General features: G+C 35.0%; 6 protein-coding genes and 1 long non-coding RNA gene across 8 annotated transcripts in view; 4 read left to right on the forward strand and 3 right to left on the reverse strand.

Moving 5' to 3' along the window:
- The first annotated feature begins 106 nt into the window (after window positions 1–106).
- LOC135836780 (BRCA1-associated protein) lies at window positions 107–3,717 on the forward strand. Its single transcript, XM_065351812.1, has 10 exons — window positions 107–312; window positions 375–687; window positions 768–957; window positions 1,032–1,297; window positions 1,364–1,507; window positions 1,609–1,759; window positions 2,083–2,217; window positions 2,297–2,467; window positions 2,547–2,702; window positions 3,253–3,717. Exons 1-10 carry the CDS (start codon window positions 243–245, stop codon window positions 3,418–3,420), a joined length of 1,764 nt encoding a protein of 587 aa, XP_065207884.1. The 5' UTR covers window positions 107–242; the 3' UTR covers window positions 3,421–3,717.
- A 40-nt stretch (window positions 3,718–3,757) lies between these two features.
- LOC135836786 (arginine/serine-rich coiled-coil protein 2-like) lies at window positions 3,758–7,010 on the reverse strand. Its single transcript, XM_065351822.1, has 9 exons — window positions 6,834–7,010; window positions 6,561–6,635; window positions 5,448–5,764; window positions 5,278–5,382; window positions 5,080–5,205; window positions 4,921–5,000; window positions 4,565–4,833; window positions 4,340–4,496; window positions 3,758–4,251 (listed from the first exon to the last, which is right to left on the reverse strand). The coding sequence occupies exons 1-9, from the start codon at window positions 6,891–6,893 to the stop codon at window positions 4,088–4,090; spliced, it is 1,353 nt and encodes a 450-aa protein (XP_065207894.1). The 5' UTR covers window positions 6,894–7,010; the 3' UTR covers window positions 3,758–4,087.
- Window positions 7,011–7,243: 233 nt separating this feature from the next.
- Gos28 (golgi SNAP receptor complex member Gos28) lies at window positions 7,244–9,107 on the forward strand. The gene is made up of 6 exons (XM_065351850.1): window positions 7,244–7,458; window positions 7,519–7,624; window positions 7,701–7,779; window positions 7,848–8,044; window positions 8,119–8,190; window positions 8,260–9,107. The coding sequence occupies exons 1-6, from the start codon at window positions 7,443–7,445 to the stop codon at window positions 8,495–8,497; spliced, it is 708 nt and encodes a 235-aa protein (XP_065207922.1). The 5' UTR covers window positions 7,244–7,442; the 3' UTR covers window positions 8,498–9,107.
- Window positions 8,706–10,155, reverse strand: Vps29 (vacuolar protein sorting 29). Its single transcript, XM_065351852.1, has 4 exons — window positions 9,996–10,155; window positions 9,693–9,884; window positions 9,393–9,628; window positions 8,706–9,297 (listed from the first exon to the last, which is right to left on the reverse strand). The coding sequence occupies exons 1-4, from the start codon at window positions 9,996–9,998 to the stop codon at window positions 9,180–9,182; spliced, it is 549 nt and encodes a 182-aa protein (XP_065207924.1). The 5' UTR covers window positions 9,999–10,155; the 3' UTR covers window positions 8,706–9,179.
- An 875-nt stretch (window positions 10,156–11,030) lies between these two features.
- On the forward strand, window positions 11,031–14,065 carry LOC135836776 (uncharacterized). The gene is made up of 4 exons (XM_065351807.1): window positions 11,031–11,580; window positions 11,669–11,890; window positions 12,283–12,412; window positions 12,515–14,065. Exons 1-4 carry the CDS (start codon window positions 11,460–11,462, stop codon window positions 14,004–14,006), a joined length of 1,965 nt encoding a protein of 654 aa, XP_065207879.1. The 5' UTR covers window positions 11,031–11,459; the 3' UTR covers window positions 14,007–14,065.
- LOC135836810 (uncharacterized) overlaps window positions 13,729–26,925 on the reverse strand; it is a 215,769-nt gene continuing 202,572 nt past the window's right edge. Inside the window, exon 6 of the long non-coding RNA XR_010557084.1 lies at window positions 13,729–13,974. This is a non-coding gene — a long non-coding RNA (uncharacterized LOC135836810). The remainder of the gene's footprint in view (window positions 13,975–26,925) is intronic.
- sand (sandman) overlaps window positions 17,643–26,925 on the forward strand; it is a 72,267-nt gene continuing 62,984 nt past the window's right edge. The window contains exon 1 of one of the 2 annotated variants that reach the window (XM_065351830.1): window positions 17,643–17,828. The gene's annotated coding sequence lies outside the window, so the exon portion shown is untranslated. Of the gene's footprint in view, window positions 17,829–17,939; window positions 18,124–26,925 lie in introns of those variants that run through there. The other variant, XM_065351831.1, reaches the window with a different exon arrangement.

Below are 26,925 nucleotides of genomic sequence, written 5' to 3' on the forward strand. Positions count from 1 at the left end.
ATGATCGTTTCAAAAGAACGAATTCGTCCATGCTCGAATGATTCAAAAACTTTCAGTTGTGAAAAAACTTGCAACGAACTATAAAAACAAAGAAACAGCTGTTTCTTCACTTTTTCTAATCATTTCATTTCATTTCACTTGGTTCGAAACTTCGAAAGATTTTAATACATTCAATCGAAGTAAAATTCGTCATTAAAAGATGTGCTTAAACTCTACATCTCTTTCATTTAAGATTTGATGTAATGTCGGTTATTGTTTCATTGTGCGTAATACGTATAGAAGTTTGCGAAGATCATTCCGAATCCAAAACAGGTACGTACTATGATTGCTCAACTGGAGAATTATTGCATCAACTCATTCTTATACTTTTACAGACGAAGGAGTTACAATGAGCTCGAAGAATAAATTCCGAACAATGCGTGGCCGACGTCAAGTGAAAGATGTCACTATTGAAACGTTCACGTCATCGGACAACACATCCAGTTCGGTTTCTTTGCTGCAACCTGAAACATCCAAGAAAGAGAAATCTAAAAAAATTTCCAAAGAGGTGAAGAAAACACCGAGTGTAGAGAAGGATGAGAAAACCAAGAGTAATGTGGTAGATTTACGTCTGGAACCTATTACTTTTGTGTCTGGTAATGCGTTCGTCGAAGTGACTAAAGGAATATTACATCTGTATAAAGAAGAGTAAGATGATCGCGCTATGTACAACAAATAATCCTCGAAAGAGAATACATTTGTGTAATTATTGTACTTCTGTATTGCAGTAAACTGACGAATATAGATCACGAGTCATTTCATAGTCAAATCGTTTGTATTTTGGCAGTTCCTGCTACAATGACATGCCACGATTTAATAACGTATACGCAAGCTTGTCATAAAAATGTTGAGCATATTAGAATAATTAGAGATGGCTCGGTTAATCAGTACATGGCTTTGATGTATTTCCGCACGAAAGTAAAGAATCTCATTTTCATTTAAACCTTATGATTTTTTTAAATTTACTAACTCTTGTCGTTTTGTCCGTCTAGGAATCTACCGCCGAATTTTATCGTGCTTATAATGGGGCACCTTTCAATTCACTCGAACCAGAATACGTTTGTCAATTGGTATTCGTATCGCGAGTAGAAATTTTGAATGAAACAGAAGATGCCTGGAATCCTCCATCTGGACACACCGAATTACCAACATGTCCGGTTTGTTTGGAAAGAATGGACGAATCGGTGGATGGAATTTTAACTATTTTATGCAATCATTCATTCCACAGTAATTGTTTAATAAAATGGGGTGATACCAGGTAATTTATTCGCGTTTTGGGGAAATTTTCGTCGAATAATATTTAATAATTGAAGTATTCGTTTAGTTGTCCTGTTTGTCGTTATGTTCAAACCCCCGAAGTGGTGCCTGAGAGTGCATGCTATGAATGTCATTCGTCGGAAAGTTTATGGATTTGTTTAATATGTGGTCACGTGGGATGCGGTAGATACGTTCAAGGGCATGCTCAAAAGTACGTATGGATTTGGTTACTTGATTCGAATCGGTTTTAATACAAAATTGATTCGTTTTTAATGTTTTATTTATTTATTTATTTATTTATTTATTTTACAGACATTACACCGATACGACTCATTGTTTTTCAATGCAGCTGGGAAATAACCGAGTATGGGACTACGTAGGAGATAATTTTGTCCACCGTTTATTACAAAATAAAACCGATGGAAAGCTAGTCGAGGGTCCTTCGCCGGATAAACACAATAGCGTAAATATAACATATTACATCACGTTAAATAATCGCAAATCGTGAAATCTTCCACAGTAGGAAAAATCACGAACAGATAACATATTTCTTTTATCGATTTTTCACATCTGCCGACACGAGAATACGCTTAGCACATTTAAAAGCACGTGTCTTAAAATGTCTTGAAAAATCACGTTTCAATTAGTTTACTCGAGTGAATAATCGTATCTGGCAGCGCTTGCTCCAAAAATAAACGCGAAAATTGATTACTCACTTGTCAATTACCATGCGTGAAAATGTTTTCCTTACGTAAGTCCGCATTGACGTCTGTTATTTGGGTTTAGGGGCAAACTACCGATGTGGATGAAAAACTAGAATCAGTTCAGTTGGAGTATTCTCATTTGTTGTCGACGCAATTGGAGTCGCAGAAAAAATATTTCGAAGATATAATAGCGAGATTGCAGCAAGAACAGAAAAATGTAATTTTCTTTCATATAGACGACCGTGTACCATCAGATGTAAATATTTATAGTATTTTTCAACGTGGTGTTTTTTTAGTCAGCAGAGCTCAGAGGAAATGCAATGAAGGCTATCAGCGAAAAATTCGAATTGGAAAATAAGCTTCAACAGCTTAATAGAGAAAATGCGAAGAAATCCGGCGGCGAAAAATGCGAAACGGAGAATAAAATTCAACAGCTTACAAAAGAAAAGCATCTCTTAGATAAAAAAGTATTGAACTGATTTCTTTTATCCTTATCAATTTTTTTTTTCATGTTGTGAATTTAATTAAATGTTTCGTTTTTCTCAGGTTCATAATCTCTCAACCAAACTGGCTCAAACTCAATCTCAATTGAACGAAGAAAAAGAGCTTTGCAAAGCTTTACAGCGTAATCAAGCTACCTGGCAAGAAAAGTTCAGTGGTTTAGAGAACGAGTTCAAGCAATACAAAAGCACTAAAGAATTGGTGAGAATGTTTATTACGAATTAATTATTCATCCCCCTCTCTCGCCATTTTCAAGCACGAAGTTTGGCGTTTGGAAATATTGTTTCGAAGAATGGTTATATGTATTTTTAAAAAATATGTAGTTCATAAAGATTTGATTTTTTTCACTTTTTTTGGAATTTAAAAATTGGTCAAAAATTCGTTTTTAAACTTACGCTCCTGGAATTTCGCAAAACCTATTGGTGCCCAAGTTTATTTTTGGCCCTTCCAGAGCGATTTGAAATTTCTGAAGAAAATCAAAACTCACTGGAGCCTCCAGAATGGTCCAAAACTCGTGGTTGTTGATGTGTAAGAGTTGAATTAATTAGAAGAAATTAGTTAAATCGGTCAGAAAATTGATATTTCATAAAACAATTTAAGAAATCACGCTGAAAGCAACTTTTTAAAATTTTTTGAGTTTCCAAAAATAAACTTCAGCGTATGAAATTTTGGTTACTGGGTTTTAAAGAAATTCTTTTTCGATCTGGCTTGGCACACTTGAAAAATTATCTGTATTCATTTCTGTACACAGCAATTGAACGAATTGAAAGATCAACTACGCGACGTCATGTTCTACTTAGAAGCTCAGAAAAAAATAGGCGAAAGTGCAGAACGTGAAGAGATCGCCGAAGGTACCATAGTCATCGCAGAATCCTCTTCTTCGAATTCCAAGCCCAAACGTCGTACCAGGAAAAGATGATTCGAATCGAGGAATTCTGCTTACCGTGTACTGTGATACTCCATTTCTACGCGCTACCATGTTTTCTAATTTTTAAAGCTTTGATTACCCAAATTATTCGGAGTTGGATTTTTACTTTCGTATATTTTTTAGTTAATGAAAGCGAGCTCCTCTATCCTTCTCCATCACGGTTCTTGTAACTACTTTTACTCTATGCTTGTATACTTTTTATTTTTTCATTTTATTTTTCGTAATATGACGAGAGTTACGTCTTAATTATGTCATCATAAATTGAAGAATATATTATCTACACTTTTACCGTTCATTTTATTCTTACAACATGAAATTCATCTCGACATCTTTTTTATTCAATCATTTATTTACATAATAAAATATACTTAAAAGACTACGTTAAAAAAAACATCTCATATTAGGAACAAAAAACTACAACACTGTACATTTCCTCACAAACACCATGTACTTATTCTTGATAAGATTATGATTCTTTCCGGGGTAAAACAAATGGTAAAATCAAAGCAACGTGATAAAATCTGTTATCTACGTAAGCATCCTTATACGTATCCAATTTCTTTGACACGACGACGTAAGAACAGTCGAGAATACCAGCTTCTTTAAAAAATCCAAGTCACAGGTTAGTAAAACAGCAGTGAAGCAGAGGTAGGCACAATTATCTCGGCTGAAAAGTGCCGAAACCTAAACCTAGACCTCGATGAGAATGAGTTGCCAAACGAGCAACTTCGTATTGACTTTCCATCGAGTGAAACATTTCTTCTTGCTTTTTGATCAAATCGGAACCGCCAGTGGGAGGTTTTGATGCATCTCCGCTTCCTTCTGCAATACACAAAATGAATTTATGAGTCAAGATTATACTATTTGAAAACAATTGAGATGAGGAAAAACTTATTCACGATGATCTTACCTTTATCTACATTTTTTATACCCATTAAACGTTGAAACTTGGCTGTCATTTTGCCATCTTGGTCTCCACCGAAAGTGGCTCCTTGCCAGATGGTTCCGCTACCTTTGACATCAGTTGGTTTGGCCGCCGCTACTTGGACTTCTTCGGCTGGTTTAACCTGCGAAAATAAAACAAGTGATTATCGAGCGAAACAAATCACAGAGGGTGAAAAAGTCGATCGCTTACCGGTTGCTTATCTTTATTGCCCCAGAGTAATCTTCGTTTTTGTATTTGCTCAGCGTATTTGGTGGGATTCACGGCGATAGGATTGTAATACGAAGGTAGTTCTATGCCCGTTGCTGTTTTCACTTTTTCTACCTGTTCTTCCATAGTTTTCTGTAGTAAAAGTTGAGGTGTGAGTTGATTATTGGTGGCCTGGGCAACGGCGATACTAGCCTGAGCAGCTTCAACACCTCCCGGAGGTACTTTAATTTCAATTCCCAGTTTTTCGAGTACTGAAAATTTGAAGCGAAGGAAATAAAAATCATTTGTGGGTATTTTCATAAAGTTATTCCATGCTACAGGTTTCTGCAGATAATTACCTTTCATCTTAGAACTGGATTTCCAATCATAGGATCTAGATTTTTCTTTCGAATGAGATCGACTGCGACTTCTTCGTGATCTATTTTAATTTGAAAAGAAATTGGATCATATTTATTTCACATACGTCTGAAGGCTAAAGATTTTCAAAAAATTCCCACCTGTAAGGTGATCGACGTTTGGACGATCTATGTGAATCATAGCGATAATGATGGCGATCACGGCTTCTCGATCTGGATCTAGATCTCGATTTTGCTTTACGTTTAGAACTGCTACTATTGCTTGCACTGTAAAAAAATATAACAGATGATTAAACCTCAGTTTTGGCAACAAAAAAAACTCAAGAGTGTTCGATTTACCTGTGTCTGCTGTAAGATCTAGATCTTGATCGAGATTTCGATTTGTGTGATCTTTTACTTTCGTATCGTTTACTGCTGCTGTGATAACGATCAGAATCTTTCTCTCTGAAATAAACAACCACATTAGGAAAGTATTTTTTTTTCACCGTCAGAAAACTTATGCCGCTTACCTATGTCTATCTCTACTTCTATCTCTGCTGGAGTATTTTCTATCTCTGTCGTCGTCGCGTTTATAATCTCTATCATCATCACGTTTACAATCCCTATCTTTCCTGCGACGATCATCATCACTGCGTCGACGACTTTTGGACGACTCTTTCACCTTGGGGGAAGCTTCTTTGCGATCATCTTCTTTACGTTTTTTCGGCTCCGGCGACGAATCTCGAGACGAAAAAGAAGTGGCAGGCGAAGGTGAAAGACTTTTGGAGTATTGCCTTTTGGGTGGTTCGGTGGTTTCATTTTTGGCTTCTTCGCTGCTACACGAATCCTGTTCAACAAACGATAATTCGAAATTAATTTCCGCATAGATGCGGATCGATGCCGGATCCAAAACGTGAAACAAAATTGAATTATGTTACTGCGCGAGAGTCGCTCGTCTATAAAAGTATACATTGAAATGCTTATCTAAAGATATAAAATACACTAAAACAACGATACCGCTTATCGATTCAAGCGATTAGTTAATTAAACTTAAGGTGAAATATACTATACCGGGTACGAGGCCAACGAGCCATCCTTTCACAGAGTTAATTAGCTCGTCGACACAAACTGGGATGAAGTTACTCACCCCTTAGGCAGTAGCGTCGTTTACTATTCGCCATTCACAAAATTGTTTCGGATATTCAATTATCTTCGCAGGATGCATCGGCTGATTGTTGAACGAACATATTTTATATTTTAACAAGACGCGTGTTATTATTTTTTTTCTTGATTAAAATGTTTACTTATACTAGATAAGTACAGATACGCTTATACCCTTCCGTGCAAACCGAACAAAAAAATCGCCTGGTACGGTATTTTTACAATACACAATCCGTCAACGACCTCGTACCATATTTACATACATTTTTACAAAGCAGATGGAAACACTTACTTTGATTCGCACGCCTTTAGCTTACTCTCTACCATCTACCCTCTCACTCATTTACGTAACAAACACTCCGGTTTTAAACTACACCACTATAAATGTAAACTTCACTATAAACTTGGCTAATATCGCTTAAACTACTGCATAAACTAATGTTTATGACGACAATAAAATAACATTTTTAGCAGCAATATACCTCACTCATATCCATAGTGATTGGTTCACAATTGGCGTCGGCTTCTTCTTGGCTGGAATTCGATTTTCGACCGACCTGAAGTTAAAAATAACACAAAATTAGATGGATTACACGGTCAAGTGCCATAAAACATATTAATTTCAAGCATACAACAGAGTTAACAACATACGTGAATAGGTAAAATCTAATTAAGAGCTCAGTTTAGGATGCCATTGAGAAATCTGATACATTGAAAGAGCATTCAGCGATAAGATTTGCAAGAAAAGTACTTACTTCTGGACCGGGCGATGAATCGCTTTCACCATCGCTAATATAAGAATTCAACGATTCCATGATGACTTTCCTTATTAAATTTCCATTCACTTTTACACTTTCCTAAAAATAATTCAAAATTTTCCTCAGGACAGGAAAATGAAAGCTAACTGCTAAGCTATGCCTTATGCCACAGTGAAACGCGTACGCATCATACAACTTTTCACAGATAAAAATTTGCCCCTCCTTTTCACTGATAATAAAACACGTTTTATGATTTTCACAACACACCAACACCAAATAAATGAACGATTAGAAAAAGTTCGAGCGAATCTTTATTCAAACGTTATGTAAAACGTTCGCAGACTTGAACGATATTTTCCTTTCGAACAACGAAACATAGAGAATTATTGTGCTTATAGTAAGCACGAAGATGAAAATGAAATAATGGAAAATGAAAATAAATCATGTTCGTGGTAATCATGTCGATCATGAAGGATCGTAAATAAGTGAAAAATAATACTATTTACCGGAATTGATTCATAATTATACCATTCTAACAGTGAACCTCACATGTTACTCATTATTTGGCCGGTTTACAACTTGAGCAAAGAATTATAGCTTACAAGAATGTCTGGTTGGGAAGGTACGTAGATCAATTAGGCTATAATTCATCACTTATTTCATTATTTAATCAACTTTACAGATCTAAGAAAACAAGCTAGAAAGCTAGAAAATGAAATCGATCTGAAATTAGTGTCGTTCAGTAAACTTGGAACCAGCTTTACTCCCGCTGTATATCGAAATGAGAAGTAATTATTCCTTAAAGCTGCTGGATACATCAATATTGCCCCGAGTTGAGTCTAATTCGGTGTTTTTTGTTCTCAGTTCAGATACAGAACCCTTACTATCCAGCGAGGATATGCTCAGCAATATGGCCCAAGAGATAGAGCAATTACTATCGAAAGTTGGTGTTAATTTAATTACGTATCGTGAAAATTATACGAGTATCACTAAGCTCTTTGTCATTTCCAGTTAACGAGTATCAACGATAAATTGACCGAGTACAGCGATAATAACGAACATGTAGGCAGCTCTGCTATGAGGCACGTTTTACAAAGGCATCACGATATTCTACAAGATTATACGCAAGAATTTCGCAAAACATCAGCGAATTTGAAAGCTCGTAAAGAACGAGAGGATTTGTTGCACAGTGTGCGAAAAGATATAGAGTACGTGTTTCTGAATTAACTACATGTTTATTTACTGTCATCTCACACAATGCTAATATCACCAATTTCTACAGTTCCTACAAAAATACATCCGGTTTAAATCGAAGAATGGATTTATATATGAGAGAAAACGAACATATACGCAAGTACGTATCCTGCTCAGATCGTGAGCTACTATTTTGTAGCCTTACTAATTTACTTTTTTGCCATTTCAGCTCTGATAGAATTGTCTCAGATCAAATAAACATAGCTATGGAAACCAGAGAGCATTTAGTTTCTCAAAGACATCATTTTAAAAGGATACAAACCCGTATACACGACTTATCTAGTAGATTTCCTATGATTAATAATTTAATGCAGAAGATACACTTCAGAAAGAAACGAGACTCTGTTATTGTCGGCTTGGTGGCAGCTGTTTGTGTATTCTTCATATTATTATACACTTTCCATTAATTTATCATTTTGGATTGTTTGGGTAACTCGTAAATGTTTAACAAAACGCCGATGGTGCTGTTATGTTCGTCAGTTTGGTGGAAGTTGCGTTACGTTACCAATAGCAGGCGAATTTATCGCAGTATATTTTGTGCGATTGGTGTTTGTGATTTTGTCAAGTTAAAAAAGCATTCGTTCGTTTATATAAAAAAAAAGGTGGAGAAAAAACAACTCTAACAACGTATTTTTATTGCGATTAAAATTGAGGATCATTTTTTTTTTTTCAATTTAGAAAATAAATAGGTATATTGGTATAAATAAATAAATACAGAGAAACATTATAAAAAATTCACACGATAAACAAAAGAAGAAAAAAAAACATTGCATATAACTTATTCGTCTTCCTTAACAGCGCGAAAACTCCTCGAAATGTACTTTTTTACACTTATTTTTCGTTTTTAAGACCGTATTCACAATGTAGGGTAATTACATATTCAAATGTGATAAATATATAATATGTTTACTTTTAACGCCATTATGTTACGATTAATATTTAGCATTTTGTGATTTTCATATCACCATATACAATATGTACGTAGAAAAATAAATAAAAACTTGGGCGTATTCGTTATTCCGATAATGCCATCTTCATTTCAGGTAATTATACTCTGTAACCGAGATCTAAAATCTACAGTTGAAATTATCACGACTTCCTGTACTCGACTTTCTCGATTTTAACTTCTTCGCCATATAATTGATAAGCATACGATACAACAGTGGTATTTTGGATATCCATCATTACGAAAGAGGGGATCACCGATCTAAAATCGAAATACGAAGTAATATCGTTAGTAGTACGAGACTATGAATAAGTATAGGCAGAAACTAGATAAATTACTCATACGCGAACACTTACAAATCTAACGGATTATAAGCACCAGTAGCTGAGCCAGGATTTAGGTAAAATTTATTATCCAATTCGTAAGCATCGAAACGATGAGTATGCCCGGAGATCAATATATCAACATCTAGTTGTCTTTGAATTAAAGCCAAAGCATCTGGATCACCCCACGGCACAACTTGATGACCGTGACACAGACCGATTCTCAGTTCTCCAACAGTGACTACCTTTTGCTCCGGATAATTGATATTCTACGAGGAAACAGATTATGAATAATAAGATTCAATCAAGATGCTACAGTTCGGTGATACGTACTTCGTCGAAATCTCCTTTAACAACATGAACATCATTTGAGATAGTTTTCAAGAAATCATACGAATCTTTCGTGCATAGGTTTCCGGTACACAAGATGTGTTGTACTTTGCTAGGACTGAGCAGTTTCTTAAACTGCGAGGGTAATCCACTTGAACGATGTGGAATGTGGAGATCGCCAATTACTAGAACCAACTGCGGAAATGGATCGAAAATTAGTACAAATTGAGTTCATATTACCGGGTCCTTAGGGATGCTGAATCAACGAAGCTGGGGCCAATGTGGAAAGATTTATTGTTCACTCACCATTTTAACTAGAAAATTAAGTATTTATATTATCGTAACATAAGTGAACAAGAGAAATTTAATCGAAACTTTACTGAAAACTGAACGAAACACTTCCTTTTGGTTTTTTTGACAGATTATTTTAGATTACGTTTTACTTTGATTACGGAATGATAAGAAGCTGAATGTAGTAATCACGATGACGTCACGGAATACTAGAAGTCAGAAGCGCGATCTACTTTAAAACTTTTGACATTCCCCATTCCATTCCCATTATTTTCTTCTTTTTTTTTCAAAAAAAAATTAAAAATCAAAAATGAGATTGTGTACTGAAGTTGTCTGCCACATGGGACAATGGACATCATGGACTAGACACGACACTGACAGTTTCAGACTTCAGTGTTTGATAGGATAAGATGGTATCACTTGGTACGTGGAATGCGGAATTGCGGATTTTAAAACACACCAGCAATTTAAAGATTTCCGTTAATCTTCAACTTCAATAAATTTAAATTCATCGACTCGGGATCAGTATCTCGGGGATGTGCTTGGAAATGCCGTTTCTGAAATTAGACATCAAGACATCAAGCGAGGGAGCACTTATTTTTTCTTTTTGAGTCACTGTCACAGCTGCAGCTGCTCAGTTGCTGGAACCTCCAGAAGATATTCGTCGAAAAAAGCACTCAGGGTGGACACATCTAGAATCTAGATACTTGACCTTATGCGGTTTTAAAATAAAATGTTTTTCAACGTCCAAGCTGATCAAATCCATATAATATTACACTGTAAGTACATATAGGTAACTCAGAAAAAAATTGAAGAAATTTTCGAGAAAAAAAATGTCCTCCACTTGGCTTAAGTTTTACATTTCAAAAGTACTGAAATTAGATTTTTCAAACAATAAAATTTTCAGATCTACCAAACTATTACCTATTGAAAAATTTCTGTCTGAACAACATCACAAAAAAAATGAAGGTCTCGGTCAGTCGATCTGCTTCGTAAGCAATTAATGATAAAAACATGAAAATTCAAGAGAAAAACTTCAATTCAACCACACTCATTGCAAGTTTGAATCATTCTCAATTCTGACTTATACTGACTGATTGACAATGTGAAATGTTTGTATCATAGATAAGCTTAAGCGAGCACTCGACATTTCGAAGAAAAGATGAGTAATTCATTTCAATATAACATGGGTAGGTAATAGGAATTACACATATATTCAAGCGAAGGCGGACACTTGACGAGAATTATATTATTTATCTCTTTTAAAGTGCAACTTTAATTACTTTAAAATAAAATAAATTCACAAACGTGAGCGAATATGCGAATTAATCACGATCAATTGATAGTTACTTCGATGTAAAACTGATGCAACTTCATGTACGTTCATACGCTGCTTAATACAGGAAAATTTTATACCGATTCGGTGGTTTTTTTTCGTCGCGTAAATTAAGTACTTATTTCATTTTTAATTATGATAGAATGGTTCGAATAACATTGATATTTCTACGTAAATTGAAATATATAATAATTTTTATAACATGCTTGTCGTTTTATCTATCTTATAAAGTGGTGAAAAAAGTTCATATGCTGGATTTCGAAAGTAAGTAGGTACAAGGAATGAAACAATGATCTTTCAGAGATAACGCAAGTAAGATTCTCACTTTTTAATAATTGTTTTCTTGTTTAAGGAAATCTTTCGGTAATACAAATAGGCCTACCTACGTTAAATATGAATATGCAAAATTTAAACAATGATGACAGTTTTTTAATCAACACTACTGGCTGCAAGATTCCACGAAGTGATACAATCAATGATCGAATACTACCATTAATGAACAACTCCTTGCTAGATGAGATCCCACAACCATACTGCCATTACGTTCGGAAAACGTATAGACCACCACTAATAGGTTAGCAGGTATGGGGTGCACAGAAATATCGAGTAGGTAATACTCACCTCAAAGGTTTTTTGTTAAAAATATATGTTGGTATCGTGAAATAGATGCATGATTGCTAGAATGTTATCATCTCAGTCCAACAACCATTCATGTGATATCATTATTATCATTCACTTCACTGTGACCAATCGAAACATTCAATACAAAACTTTTTTGTGGGTATTCGATATTTCTGCGTACCCAATAGAAGAATTTACCAAAATAACACGACTTCGAGTTGGAGGTAGACTGATGCTTACATCATACATGTGAAAATTTCCAATTGTACCTTAATATCAAATTTTTACATTTTTGTCACCACTTGCAGATTTGTTTTTAAAAAATCTGTATATGTTTGCTTACAGCTTCCCAAGGGAATACTCTTTACATAATACACAATTACGTAAAATTCTACACAAAATTAAAACCCAGTAAAATAAAGTGTTACTACAAACCGTTCTGGAAAGCAGGACCCGACAATGGTAAATACAAAAGGTAAGTAGGCCTAAATAGATAGGTACCTAAATGTTTATTTTCACCACTGTAAACCAGTTCTGCTCAATTCACATTTTGGTTTACCATATTACCTATTTCTAGTCTTGGAAAAGCAGTACGTTTTATCAACTCGACAACAATACCATCAACCGTTGAATTTATTTCAGTCCGATGTAAAACAAAACGTGGCCTAATATACCGAGACTTCCACGCCTTCGTGCCACAAAAACAAACCACTTACATATCTTTGACCTCGTCTCAAGTTAACGTCTTGGTTTTCGGAATGGATGCTTTATCTCGAGTAAACTTTCATCGTCAAATGCCACTCACCGAACGTGTCTTAGAAAAACTCAACTTTATCGAATACCTAGGATATACTAAATTGGCTGATAATACATTTCCCAATTTGATACCTTTGCTAAGCGGTTATTCGGTATCTGAATTAAGACGCAAATGTTGGCGCTATCGGACTTCCCATTTCGACAAATGTCCATTTATTTGGAAAAAATACAAACAACATAATTACACGACCGCTTTCATCGAAGAGCAACATCATCTGTCTCTGTTTCGATTCGAGAGAGCTGGTTTTATGAATTCACCCACAGATTATTATTACTACACTTTTGACAGAGCGATTTCAGATGCCATGGGTCATACAAGAATGTCAGCGAGCGACTTGTGCTTAGGACCAAGATTATCGGCCCAAATACTCCTAGATTATTCTTTCAATGTGATCAGTGCCTTGAAACATACTCCGTTATTTAGCTTCATCTGGGAAGTGAGTCTTTCTCACGACGATCTGAATTTACCTCGTGCAAGCGACACTATGCACGAGAAATTTTTCAACTCTTTGAACGATCTCGGCGTAACGGAAACTTCAGTCATTATATTCATGGGTGATCACGGTATGAGGCACGGCAAGATCCTGGAATTGTTCGAAGGATACCTAGAAGAGAGACTGCCCCTGTTTACAGCATCTTTCCCGAGCTGGTTTCCGGGAAAATATCCCTTAGCTTATGCAAATTTTGTGGCCAACTCGAGACGTCTCACCACTCATTTCGATGCTCACGAGACCCTCAATGATTTAGTCGATTTGAACTATCTCGAAGACGACGTTATACGTCGAAGAACTATCCAACTGAATCAGCTTCGCAAAATACCACGAGGAATAAGTTTATTTTTGCCAATACCGCAGGACAGAACTTGTGAGCAGGCTGAAATACCATATACTTACTGCACTTGTATGCAAACTCAAGATGAAACCGAGCTCGATACGAGTTTCGCCTTAGAAGTGGGCGAATTTTTGGTTTACGAGGTGAATCAGTTGATCGAAAAATACGATAAATGCGCCAAACTCGAATTGCAAGAGGTGAAAAAAATACAATTTATAACAATGAACGATAAACGAGATTTTATTCAAGCTACTGTACATACCGAACCAGGAAATGGTATTTTTCAAGCGTTGATCAGGTATACGGATGAAGCCCAAAGTGAAATGGAAATTGATGGAGATATTACTCGGATGAGTAAGTATGGTAACCAGAGCTGGTGCATGAATGAACCTGAAATGAAATTATATTGTTATTGTGTTTGAACATTTTCACTGTTTTGTTTTGTACTTTTTTTAGTAAATGTTTCGTTGATTTTTTTATGGTCCTAAAAATTCTTATTTTAAATCAATAAATAGGGAAGTCGTAAAGTTTTTTGTCAAGTTTAGAAGTACCTCTACCTACCCACTTATGAGATAAATTATATTGACAAAAATTCGAACGATACTAGCTGAGATCTTATAAAGATAAGAGTACAAGTACTTACTTATTGATTACCTATACGCATAATTTTTCCTTGTTTTTGCAGTTGGCTTGAAAAGAAAACAATGTCAACAACATCTGAATAACCATTCATTTTTGATGTTTTTGGAGGTGTATGATTTGCTGAACTCGAGATCAATGACACGTTTCATATATTAGGAAAAAGAGACAATTTGGTTAGATTTGTAAAAATCGAGATGAACACGAAGTACGAATGGTGATCTTGTAGATAAAATTCTGCTGAAACTTATATGTACCAAAACAAGTCTCTTCCATTCACTTTTTTTCGTGCTGTGGACTTCCAAAATTCAATTTCAAAATAATCAGGGTTTAAGAAAAATGGATTCAAAGTTTCGCACATTTTTTTCACTTCTTTCAACTTGAAATTCTAAAGTGTAGTAAAAAAGATGAGAGCATTCTACAAAAAAAAAATAAAAATCATAGAACTGAAATTTAGGACCTTAAGATTTCCTATTTGCTGGAGGTTGGTAAATTTTCATGATATTCTTACTTAGTTTGAAAATAATTTCCTGCTAAAAATCGAGTTACTGCCTTATTTTCGACCTGTTAAAAAGAATTTACTCACATTAGAACCGATCTCCAGGCGGACATCTGAATGCGTCTTTTAAACTAAGTAGCTGATATGCAAGGAAAAATAAAAACATTTCTGTTTGTAGAGAAATTTTAAAAATTTGCATGAATTCCTGTACGATGTCTAAAATCAACCCCCCCCCCCCCCCCCGAATCCGATATTCGCCATTTCGAGCCATTCTGGAACTTCTAGTGTCATGAAAATTAATTCGTACGGCGTCCATTTTCAGGCAAACACCCCGACTTTGGATGTTCTTTTGTTACCAACATAAAAATATTTGATGACTTCTGGTGAATCTGATACCAAGAAGTCACCAGAATTCCCCAAGGATTCACCTAACATCCAAAAAAATTTTCAAGAGCCATGAGGACATTATAGTGAGTTTGTCACCATCAATTCGCCATAAAAAAGATGAAAATTCAATTGGTGACTTCCGGAAAATCTGTCACCAAGAAGTCACCAGAATTCACCAAAGAATCACCAGGCATTCTCACTAGAAGTCACCAGGTTCACAAAATCGCTCAAATATGGTCACTTCTTGGTTAATCTTTCACCAAAAAGTCACCAGGGTATAAACATATGAGTTTTCTATGTTCTGAGGAATCCTGGTGACTCCTGGTGAATGAGTCACCAAGGTTCATCAGAACTCACCAAGTGTACAAAATCGCACAAATATGACCACTTCTTGGTTAATCTTTCACCAAAAAGTCACCAGGGTATAAAATATGACATTTCTATGTTCTGGTGAATCCTGGTGAATTCTGGTGAATCAGTCACCAGGATTCACCAGAACTCACCAGATGTAAAAAATCGCCCAAATATGGCCACTTCTAGGTGGATCTGTCAACAAAAAGTCACCAGGGTATAAAATATGACATTTATATGTTCTGGTGAATTCTGGTGAATCAGTCACCAAGATTCACCAGAAGTCACCAGGTTTACAAAATCACTCAAATGGGCACTGCTTGGTGAATCTTTCACCAAAAAGTCACCAGGGTATAAAATATGAGTTTTCTATGTTCTGGTGAATCCTGGTGACTTCTGGTGAATCAGTCACCAAGATTCACCAAGATTCACCAGAACTCACCACGTGCAAAAAATCGCTCAAATATGGCCACTTCTAGGTGGATCTGTCACCAAAAAGTAACTAGTGTATAAAATATGAATTTTCTATGTTTTAGTGAATCCTTCTGACTTCTGGTGAACCAGTCACCAAGATTCACCAGAAGTCACCAGGTTTACAAAATCACTCAAATGGACACTGCTTGGTGAATCTTTCACCAAAAAGTCACCAGGGTATAAAATATGAGTTTTCTATGTTCTGGTGAATCCTGGTGACTTCTGGTGAATCAGTCACCAAAATTCACCAAGATTCACCAGAACTCACCAGGTGCAAAAAATCGCTCAAATATGGTCACTTCTAGGTGGATCTGTCACCAAAAAGTAACTAGTGTATAAAATATGAATTTTCTATGTTTTAGTGAATCCTTCTGACTTCTGGTGAACCAGTCACCAAGATTCACCAAGATTCACCAGAACTCACCAGATGTAAAACATCGCTCAAATATGGCCACTTCTAGGTGGACCTGTCAACAAAAAGTCACCAGGGTATAAAATATGACTTTTCTATGTACTGGTGAATCCTGGTAACTTCTGGTGAATCAGTCACCAAAATTCCCCAGAAGTCACCAGGTTTACAAAATCGCTAATATATGGGCATTGTTTGGTGAATCTTTCACAAAAAAGTCACCAGGGTATAAAATATGACATTTCTATGTTCTGGTGAATCCTAGTGACTTCTGGTGAATCAATCACGAAGATTCACCAGAAGTCACAAGGTTTACAAAATTGCTGAAATCTGGCCACTTCTTGGTGGATCTGTCACCAAAAAGTCACCAGGGTATGAAATATGACTTTTCTAACGTACCTACCTATTTTTTGGAAAAAAAATCACTGAAAATTGGAAATGCGTGGAAAATTATCAAAGGAAAATTTAACAGATATGTTTATTTTTGCCAGTATATACCCCCAAGGAATTTTAAAATATAGGTAGGCCTACATCACTGCATAATACATGTACACCAGAAGCCAAATGGAACCTCGTTCGAGTTAATATAATTTCACCCAAATTATTAAAAAACGTGGGTACCTCAACGACAAAGTAGCAAAGTAAAGCAAACTGGTAAACCAGCGTTGTAAAAAATTATCACACTTTCGCACGTTGATTCATTTTCGCACTTAATTACTTTCACAAAATCAAGCATAAAATTAACAGGCACTCGGAATAATTCTTTCACTGTAGTAAAATTCGCCGCGCGTAAGTATATTACCGCTAAATAAATTTCTCATCGCTGCACTCCCCTCACCCCACCCTTTCGTTCGTCTCGAAATTTCTCATCAAGTGATCATAAAAAATCTAAATTATAGGCACCCCTCGTGGCATTTTAATTAGAACTCATCATTTCGACAAACATGGCTGATTTACTCTCCTCACCCTCAACATCGCTGTATACGCTATGGTATACTTTTATTCTAATCATCTGGATCTGGCTCATTTCTAGCGTAAAAACCATAATAATATAATCATCTCGTGCGCGAACTTTAAAATAACGCCAAAATTTACTATCTCATGTTCGTAGAAGAAATTCCCAACGTTAATAATTTCTCGAAGACCGTACATAAAATATACGTTTAAAACAAAGGTAAATAGACGTACTGCAGAATATATAGTCGAATATGATCGCACACAAATGGGAAATTATATACAGCGATAATGGGACGCGTAGTATACACATACGGAATATTATTTTTAGAATTACAGTTCACGTTATTTTTGCATTAGTACTTTCTTAAGGCTCATACGAAGCATTTCATTTGTTTCGTGTTTCACCGACCGATTTTTTGTGGTTTACGAACACGTGATTTTTTTTTTCATCGTCTGGCCCCCGGTTAACGCGATTCATTATTCGGAATTTACTTTTCATTTTATCCGCAGTTTTTCCCCATTTTTTAGGTAAATATACGTAATTATAAGTTGCTTTTCCCCTTCTTTATTTCTCGAATGCATTTGTGTATATGGTACTTACTTTATACGAGTACTATTTCGCAAGAATGTAAATTTTTTTCTAACATTATTAACCTCTCTCGCGAGTTTTATACAAATTTTATTCGTAATTTAATAATCACTTGGTACTTGCGTTTGTTTTGTTATACCTACCCTTTCTTGTTCGCGGTAAAAAATGCAAATTTGCATTCTACCAATGTAGAATTCTATGTGGAATAGTGATGGCGATGGCGCAAATAACGAGGTGAATTTTTTGTTTGTAATCGTGCAAAGTGCAACAGTCTGCAAAGAATTAGTAAATTCTCGAGCGAAGTAAAAAATTTGTGTTTTAGAAACAACGTACATACCTACCTAGGTAGGTACCTATATGAATAATTTATCGTCGAGTGTTCGAAAGAAATGGTTGCGAATTGTGAAATACTTAAGTGAAAAATTCTTGATGAAAGTATTAAAAAGCTAAATGTTTACAACAGTGATATTATTTCAAGAAAAAGTTTGAACATCAAGTTTAGATGTAATATTCATTTGATGAGTTTTCTCGGATAAAATAAAGAATAGAAATATGTGAGTTGAATTTTTGTCAACAGTTCAGATATGGTTCAGTAATCAAGTTTGTTTGTTTTTTGAACGATAAAAACTACACTAACCAGTAGCTTTGTGTGAAGTTTTACGTTCTGTCAAGGTCATCCGGTTTTAAAACCCATAAATCTGGTTCTATGGTAGGTATACTGGTTATTTTCGACAGTTTTGGGTTTAGCGGTCAAGGTCGATTATTTTTTGAAACCAATACTTACTATACTCTAATCAGTTTATTTACTACAGTACCTACCTAGTTCATTTTTGGATCTTTAGTGTACTTTAAAAAAATTTCTAAAAAAAGTTCTATAACATCTAAAGGAAAACTTTCAGCTTTTTCGTGAAACATTTTTTTTTACAAATATGTGTAGGTAGGTAAGTAAGTAAGCAATCAATTCAATACCTTTGTACTCTTAACTCAAAAACGACTATTTTTGCGCCATTTTTGAGGCTCCAAGTACCTAAGTATTCAGTTTCCTCCATGAATTTCACATTGCTCCGGAAAAGCCAAAATTGGACTTCAGTATGCATAATTTTGGTCTGGTGCTTATTGAAATAACTAATTGGGCACTATTCATCTTACAAGGAAGATGGTTATCCCAACTAACAAGAAATTTTTTAACCGAAAACAGCTGAGTCGAATCGAATGAGAATGCAAAAATACATCATCGCCAAAATTTCATGTGTTAAATGCATTTTTTGATTACTCGGTGAATTTTTGAAAAACAAAATTGGGCCAAACATGAGGAAAAATCAAAATGTTATCAAATTGACCAAAAAAAGCTAAAATCTAGTATGTAGTAGTATATGCTCAATTTTCGAACCCCCTCCCCCACAAATAGATTAAAATCGGTTTCGAACTATTTTGAGCAGTTCTGCATCAAAGTTGATTGTGAAAGAAAAATGTTGGAAGGATTATGACCAAACTCATTGGAAGCCTTAATTTTGAGTTGTTCTTCAGGTGCCCCTGCAATTCGCTTTTTGTTGAGTAAATTCGTATTTTGAAAAAACAAAATCTAGAATATTTCGCAATAATTGATCCAAAAATTTTTCAGTTTTTTGAAATTGGCAATACTGACCAGGAACTTAGCATCACAGCATTCTGAAATATTTCTCCAGCTTCAGAAATGATATCTTTCCATGTTTTGGTTTGATAAATGTGAAATATAAGTACCTATTTTAGAAGAAAAAAATGTTTAAAACACAAATTTATCCAAAAATAAGTGATTTGCAAATTTTAAACCGCTCACAGCTCATTGGCAGACTTTATAACGTTATTTAGGAAACTGGGATTTAAACAACACTACTGGATGCTCCAAAACGGCACAAAACCATCTTCATTAGTCGACTCTCATAAGAGATTCTGCAGTTGAATTTGACAGATTTTAGAGTGTTTTTTTGAAAACTTAGATCTTCGAAAAGTTGCTAAGGGCTTCAAAACCGTTTTAACCCTTCCCCATCCACTCAGCACAACGAAATTACATAGAATATAGAGTAGATTTTAGCTTTTCAACTTCAAAGATTTTGAGGAAATTCTCAATCTCAACTTTCAAAAATCTACTGGAGGCTCCAGAGCTACTCAAAACGGTTTGAAACTATTTCCAGTCTACCTCAATTCTGAGGGTTTGAGCCAAATTTGATTCCAAAAATCTACAAAAAATCTAAAATTGCATTTTAGCAGCTGAAATTTTGCTAATGATGTACATATTTTTGCATATTATTTTGATTCAGCGATCCTTGTAAAATTTTTGGGGAGGGAGAATGAATATTTTTTCATGGTTTATGAGTAACTTTTACTGGGAGAAGCAAGCGGTTTCTGCGCCAGGAATGAAAAATTGACCTATAATCGTCACTTTAAAATGAAAAGGAAAGGAAGAGAACCGTTCATTTTTCTTCTCCTTCTGAAGTTCAAAACTTTTCTGCAACTTTCACCCCCCTCCTTCTTAACAATAATTTTTCTGTTATCTATCTATTATGACGAGATATGCTTAGAAATGGGGAAAAGTATACCATCAAAATAGAGCATGTTTACTTAGTCCCAATTCACGAGCGTTTGAGGAGTTGATAAGAGAAACTTTGATAAGAAATTCAAGCGGATTCTGCGCCAGGAATAAAAGTTGAACTTTTGATTTCCGTAGTAAAAAAATGTTTATCTTCTCCAATGAGTATTTTTTTACCATTCCCATGTATTTTGGAAAGCTGAGGTTTTGGAACCTAGAAAAACATTTTGAGATGAATACGAATTTGAGGCTCAAATTTGATTAGGCACGTCAACATAATTTTTCCACTAGATCCAGTCGACATGCAAAATTATTAAAAAAATCAATTTTTGAAAAACATTTCGTAATTCTATTTTATTTTTCAAAAGTTTACCTAATAAGCTGTCAAATTGGGAAGTTTGCGACGACGACCTAGAAGGTAAGATTGAGACCGTTTTTTGGGGAAATTTTGAAAATCAAACTATTTTCATAAAATTGAACTCTGCATTAACGAAGATTCAACTTTGAGAAGAAGGAACGAATTCACTCTTACACATCAGTTTCACCGCCAAGTTAATTTATTCCAAAGCTTTGCCATATTTCACACGACTATGAGCACCTCCAGCAAAGACCGCAAGAAAATGAAAATTTCCTGGTCGCTTTCTTAGCTTTAAATCACTGAAAACGTCTTCACAGACAACCTCCCTCTTATCCCTGCTAACTCTGGTAATCACTCAATCACCGAGTTGAATTAAAAACGAGATTAGATTTTAATTAAGAAATAACATTTCTCTTTCGCCAGATAATCACGCTATAGCTGTGAAAATTACACCATTACGCTTTTCCCTCTATATTTGAGTATATACATCCGCGCTTAATAAACATTTAATTTAATATTTCGTCTATTTCTGGAAAAAAATAAGTGAAACAAGACAAAAAATACTGAAAAAAACAAAATAAGTTTTGGATATTCCGGGACGAGACAGGGTGGAAAAATATCTCATTCGGTTTCCACACAAAGTAAGCACATAGAGAGGAGCTTTTTTTGGGAGAGAGGTAATGGCATACTTGAAATTTTATATGGACTGTTGAAAGGCATCGTTTTGGTGGTAAAAAAATTTCACTCGGCGAGGATTCGAAAGTAAATACGTGCCGTTTAAATTTAATCGCCCCTTTTAGGCCAGTATTTCGGCCCATTATTGCTATCTATAATAATATTTCATTAGCGCCGAGTTCATTTTCTGACACGCTGGTTTCGGGACAATTTAATTTTCGTAACAGTATTTCGTTTTCTTTCTTCCTTTTCTTTATTCGGTCGATTCGTTTTTTTTTTTACGAGTATTTTGTTTTTTAAATGAGACTCCGTACACGTTGTTTGCGATATTGAGCGTAGTATAGGTACTTTCAGTATACGAGTCTTTTGTCTTTCCCTTCTCTCCGCTCGACTACTCCTTCGTAAAGGTTAAAAATAAGGCGCGATAATTCTATTAGTTTATTTCGGGGTGGCTTGATTTTAATTATTTTTTTAATTAATCTTACTACAAGCGGTGGCCTTTCTTTCGTTTTCTAAGGGCAAAAGGCGCGCGCCAATGGCAACTACCGCGGAAATTTTAAAATGAACGCGAACGTGTTTACTTTTTCGAATGGCTTCATTTACATATCGTTTAAATCTACGCTTTATTCGTATTTTTTTTTTAACTGCTTCGTGACGCCTTCTACTCACTTCGCATGGTTTGTCAACTCGGTATCTGCTTAGTTGCATATTTGAAACCATCAGGTTGATGTTCGCTGAATGTCTTCGACTCACTTTTAAAGAGATTAGAGAAAAGGCCACGACATGGAAGGAAATCGTGCATATTAATTACGTAGGCTGGCGAACAGATAATTCTTCCTTTAAAGTACCTATCTACCTACGCTACGACTGATGAAAGAAAACCAAAAATTCGAAAAAAGTGTATCATTTGATATCCCAGAGGAAATCATTGGATCTGATCAGGTCTGATCTGATTATATCTAATTAGGTCTCTAATCCGATCAAAACTGTGATATGACCCCAGATTTGATCAGATCTGACCATATCATCATTCTTCATTGAGTGGTCAGATCGAATTGAATTCAGCTGGATTGTTCGGATCTACTCTAATCTGATCAAAATAAGTTCAATTCATTGAATTCTCTCCTGATCAGATTGGATTCTTTCTAACGAGATCCAATTTGAATTTTGTTGCTCAAATCTGACCAAACTGATTCAAATTAATTTTCTTCTCCAAAATGGAGTAAGGCTACACCTCCTTATTCTTCTCATTTCTCTTCAAATTTCACACACTAAATTCGTGTTAAAAAAGCGATCAGCCATAGGTTCGTATTAAATTGTGTATGTAGTGCATAACATAATACGTAACATAACGTAACATAGCATAATTCTTTATTAGCTAAATATGTATGTAGTTACCTACACATTTTCTGAACTAAGTAAGTATACAAAAGACAAAACAAGTATCTTGATAGAACTCGTCTCCGCCAGGTCCAGAACTGGGCATAGGATTCTTGCACTTGCAGCCTCTCCACTCTATTCAGGGTGTCCACTCATTTCTAGAAATGATTTTCCCTGACTTTTCCCAGTTTTCCAGACCTATTTCTCCAAGTTTCCAGATTCTTGAAAAATGAATTGCACACGTGATCAGGTGGGGGGGGGTGAAAATTTTTCCCAACATCATGAGCTCCAAATATCGTTAATAGATCTACAGTTATGCCTTTTTTTTCAAACATGACTGTGTGCTCAATAGGGTGGCCCTTATTTGAATTTGGTGGGAATTTTTTTTTGTTTTTTTAGTGGGAAAATTCAAGATTTTAACGTGATGAGCTCAAAAACTTTTCAAAATTTTTATTTGAACCCAACTCCCAAGATCTTTCATTGGAACTTGAAACGAATGCTGAACTAAATACTGAACTGACTGCTGCAATTTTATTTTATTTTATGTTTTTATCAATTCATTTTTTCATCCAGTCTTTCTGTCTTTCCCATCCTTACTCTTTCCATCCTTCCATCTGTCTATCTTTTTGTCTTTTTGTCCTTTTGTCTTTTTGTCTTTTTGTCTTTTCGTCTTTTCATCTTTTCATCTTTTCGTCTTTTCGGTTCATCTTTTTGTCTTTTTGTCTTTTCATCTTTTCGTCGTTTAGTCTCTTTTCATCTTTTGGTCATTTTGTCTTTTCATATTTTCGTTGTTTAGTCTCTTTTCGTCTTTTCAACGTACGTTGAATGACCCAAGCGAAGCGAGGGCAAAAACTCTGGAAAATTTACAATTAATTCCAAAAAAAGGACGCCTTTATGAAGAAATAATATATTTTTTTAATGGCAACATTACTCAAATTTAATCCATAATTTTCTGAAATTCTAGGACTCTTAAATTTTTTTACCGAAAAAAGTGACTTCAGTAACCTAAAATTCTCAAAAAAATAACCAAAAGGTAATCAAAAAAGTGACAAAACATTGGCATTGATGCATTTTTAATGCAAAAAAAATTATCAAAAAAAACCAGAACTTTTCGTTTTTAATTAAAATCTGAAAATGACACTCGATAGAAACTTGTTTAATTTCAGCAAAAAGCAGGACATTTTGGCAATTCTTTTTTCCAATTTTTGCCAAAAAAGTTGAACTACAAAATATTTGGCAACTTTAGGATTGAAAAAAAAATGATTTTTTTGGTAATTTTAGACCAAAAATTGAGAATTTTTGCAATTTCTGGCAATGAATAGGTACGAGACTTTTGACAATTTTTAGCAATTTCTGGCGAAAAAACGACACATTAGAACTATTATTGGAAAAAAGTGGGAGTTTTTGGATGCAAAAAACAACACAATTCTTAGCATATTTTTCACAAAAAAAAAAGAAAAAGAAAATTCTTGACAATTTAGGCTAAAAGCGAAACTTTTTTCTATTTTTGACTGAAAACGAGACTTCTACATACAATAATTGCAGTAAAAGGCAGGGCTTCTTAACGATTTTCATCAAAAATGCGAAACATTTTAGCGCTAAAGAGCAAGATTCATTAATGATACTCATAACTCATAGGTTGATAAAATGCGAGACTTCAACAATCAACAATTTTTGCAAAAAACAAGACTTTCTGGGAATTTGGCAATTTATGACAAAACCGACCAGCGAAAAAATTTACCTTGGCATGAGAAATGGAAAAATTTATTTGAAGTAGCCTTTCACAAAATTCCCTGACTTTTGAGTAAAAAATGCTGTAAATTTCCAAAATTCCCTGACTTTTCCCTGACTTTTCCAGACCGACCAAATTCCCAGACTTTTCCAGGCTTTCCAGGCTTATGGACACCCTGCTATTCTATCCTATGCGACTCTATGGAATAATTTATGTTTCAAAAATTCATCAAGTTCGTCTATCCACCTAACCTTCTGCCTTCCTCTTTTTCTTACTTTGTGCCCCAAAAACCAAACGGTCATCTTAAATGGTGCTGTTGTTCCACATCCTGCTCACATGCCCTCCCACTTTTGCAGAAAATCGTGCCAAAGTGAGTCAAAAGCTTTGGCAAAATCTATAAAGACAATGTGGACATTGAGCTGGTATTTGTTGATCTTTTGTATTACCAGATTGACCGTTCGGAGGTGACTGATAGTTGAGAATTTTTTTCTAAAGCCTTTTTGTTCTAGTTTCTGTTGTTAGTTTAATATACATTATTTTGTATTCTGTTTTCTATTGCTTTTGAAAAAATTTTTGATACTGTTATAGGTACTCAGGGAAATTGGTCTGTACCTAGTTATTTACTTACATCATGCGGTTCTCTTTTTTTGTACAGAAGAATAATAGATATTAAAGGTTCAAAGTCTACTGGAATGATCTGCTTTTCCAAAATAGTGTTGAAGTAATCCGTTAACCCATCTAACCAAAAGTTTTCCCCCAAATTTGAAGTGATTGTTTGAAATTTGATCTTGACCTGTTGCTTTATTGATTTTCAAGTTTTTCACAATTTTTTTCGTCTCCTTCCAGAATAAACTCTGACGAGGTCCAATTTGAGTTTTGTTGCTTAAAACTGACCAAACTGATTCGAATTAATTTTCTTCTTCAAAATGGAGTAAGGCTGCACCTCCTTATTCTGCTCATTTCTCTTAAAATTTCATTATTCCAACTACCTACTCCACCTCACACTACCTAAATTGTGTTAAAATAACGAGCACCCTTAGGTTCATATTAAATTGTGTACGTATAATGTTGCAAATTAGGCCACTTAGAGCGGATGGTAATTAATATAATAACATAATTCAAAAAACCAATACCTACCCACCGAGCGGAGGGTTTAGGAGTGGCTCACAAGTTGAAAATGTGTAACGATAAATATAATGATATTATCGTTTAAAACACGGTACGCACACGACCAACCAAGTTGTAACCACTGTTTAATCGCAGTACTCTTATGTTAGTTTCGTTATATATTACAAACCATGACAAAATGTCGACCACATAGGTTGAATAAGTCCCGATCCGCAGAGTCGCTCTACACACATCTAGTCTCAGCATCGAAATAATAAATTTATACTTTTTTTCACTCCATCTCTCCACCACCGTCTCGCTTCTTAAATTAGGTGAAATTTATAACACACACGTTCGCCGATGTGACTATAATTGCAAAGCGGAGCGTTTTTACACAACGTTATAGAAAATGGCAAACACACCATCGAAGAATGGAGGGTAGTAGATGGAATAGTGATGAAATGACAGAATGTAAAACTAATTGAAATTGGAGTTTTAAAAGCTGTCGCGAAAGATACACGGTTTTAATTTCGAATAAATTATACAAACGTTCGCGATGAAAAGGTGTGTGTCGACTGTGAGGTGAAAAAACGCCGAAATTAAATTATTTCTCGAGATGCAAATGTGTATTAAGTATAACGAATGAAATAGTTTATCTGACGGAAGTATCAAGTATAGAGTTTAGAATGGTAGAAAAACATTCAATAAATGCATGAAGTGTACGAGTACTTAAATATTTGAAGTGAAGAAAGTTTATAGCAAAGTGTTCAGGCGATGAGAATACTTGAGGCGAAACTTGTTCAGCATGGTTTAAAATTTCAATTGACAATATTAATATTGGCAACATAGCAAACTGATCCAAGAAACCAGTAAACAGAACAGACAGAAAATAGGTAACACAAAAGACAGCAGGAATTCAAAGTCTTCTCTTCAAAATACATCTTAACCGATCGTGTAAACACCTTATCAAACAAATTCCCCAAATAACAAATTTTGAAGCAACGTGACGTTGCCAATTCTCAAAAATTATATCGGTTTGGTAAACTTGGCGCGGATTTCTATTCGAAATCAAAATCATCCAACAAATTGAAAATTCTAGAACATCAGGTAAATAAATTCAAGTTTTTTAAAATTTTGACAGAATCCGCATCTTTTCAAGGATGACTCGATAGAATGTGTTACCTCAGCTGAGGCAAAATGAGGTAAGTAATTGGCAAA

Source organism: Planococcus citri, chromosome 2, assembly GCF_950023065.1.
Source record: "Planococcus citri chromosome 2, ihPlaCitr1.1, whole genome shotgun sequence".
Lineage (NCBI taxonomy): Eukaryota > Metazoa > Arthropoda > Insecta > Hemiptera > Pseudococcidae > Planococcus > Planococcus citri.

Excerpts from the sequence above, each read along its gene's own strand:
- LOC135836780 (XM_065351812.1), top strand. The coding sequence starts at position 243 with ATGTCGGTTATTGTTTCATTGTGCGTAATACGTATAGAAGTTTGCGAA. Across the intron at positions 688-767 it reads TTACATCTGTATAAAGAAGA|TAAACTGACGAATATAGATC; the intron begins GTAAGATGATCG and ends TCTGTATTGCAG. Across the intron at positions 2,468-2,546 it reads AGCATCTCTTAGATAAAAAA|GTTCATAATCTCTCAACCAA; the intron begins GTATTGAACTGA and ends CGTTTTTCTCAG.
- LOC135836786 (XM_065351822.1), bottom strand. The coding sequence starts at position 6,893 with ATGGAATCGTTGAATTCTTATATTAGCGATGGTGAAAGCGATTCATCG. Across the intron at positions 5,765-6,560 it reads TCACTATGGATATGAGTGAG|GATTCGTGTAGCAGCGAAGA; the intron begins GTATATTGCTGC and ends TTTGTTGAACAG. Across the intron at positions 4,252-4,339 it reads TATAAAAAATGTAGATAAAG|AAGGAAGCGGAGATGCATCA; the intron begins GTAAGATCATCG and ends TGTGTATTGCAG.
- Vps29 (XM_065351852.1), bottom strand. Across the intron at positions 9,629-9,692 it reads TTAAAGGAGATTTCGACGAA|AATATCAATTATCCGGAGCA; the intron begins GTACGTATCACC and ends GTTTCCTCGTAG. Across the intron at positions 9,298-9,392 it reads GCTTATAATCCGTTAGATTT|ATCGGTGATCCCCTCTTTCG; the intron begins GTAAGTGTTCGC and ends TTTCGATTTTAG.
- LOC135836776 (XM_065351807.1), top strand. The coding sequence starts at position 11,460 with ATGGTTCGAATAACATTGATATTTCTACGTAAATTGAAATATATAATA. Across the intron at positions 11,581-11,668 it reads TCATATGCTGGATTTCGAAA|GAAATCTTTCGGTAATACAA; the intron begins GTAAGTAGGTAC and ends TTCTTGTTTAAG. Across the intron at positions 12,413-12,514 it reads GACAATGGTAAATACAAAAG|TCTTGGAAAAGCAGTACGTT; the intron begins GTAAGTAGGCCT and ends ACCTATTTCTAG.
- Gos28 (XM_065351850.1), top strand. Across the intron at positions 7,780-7,847 it reads TAGAGCAATTACTATCGAAA|TTAACGAGTATCAACGATAA; the intron begins GTTGGTGTTAAT and ends TGTCATTTCCAG. Across the intron at positions 8,045-8,118 it reads AGTGTGCGAAAAGATATAGA|TTCCTACAAAAATACATCCG; the intron begins GTACGTGTTTCT and ends CAATTTCTACAG.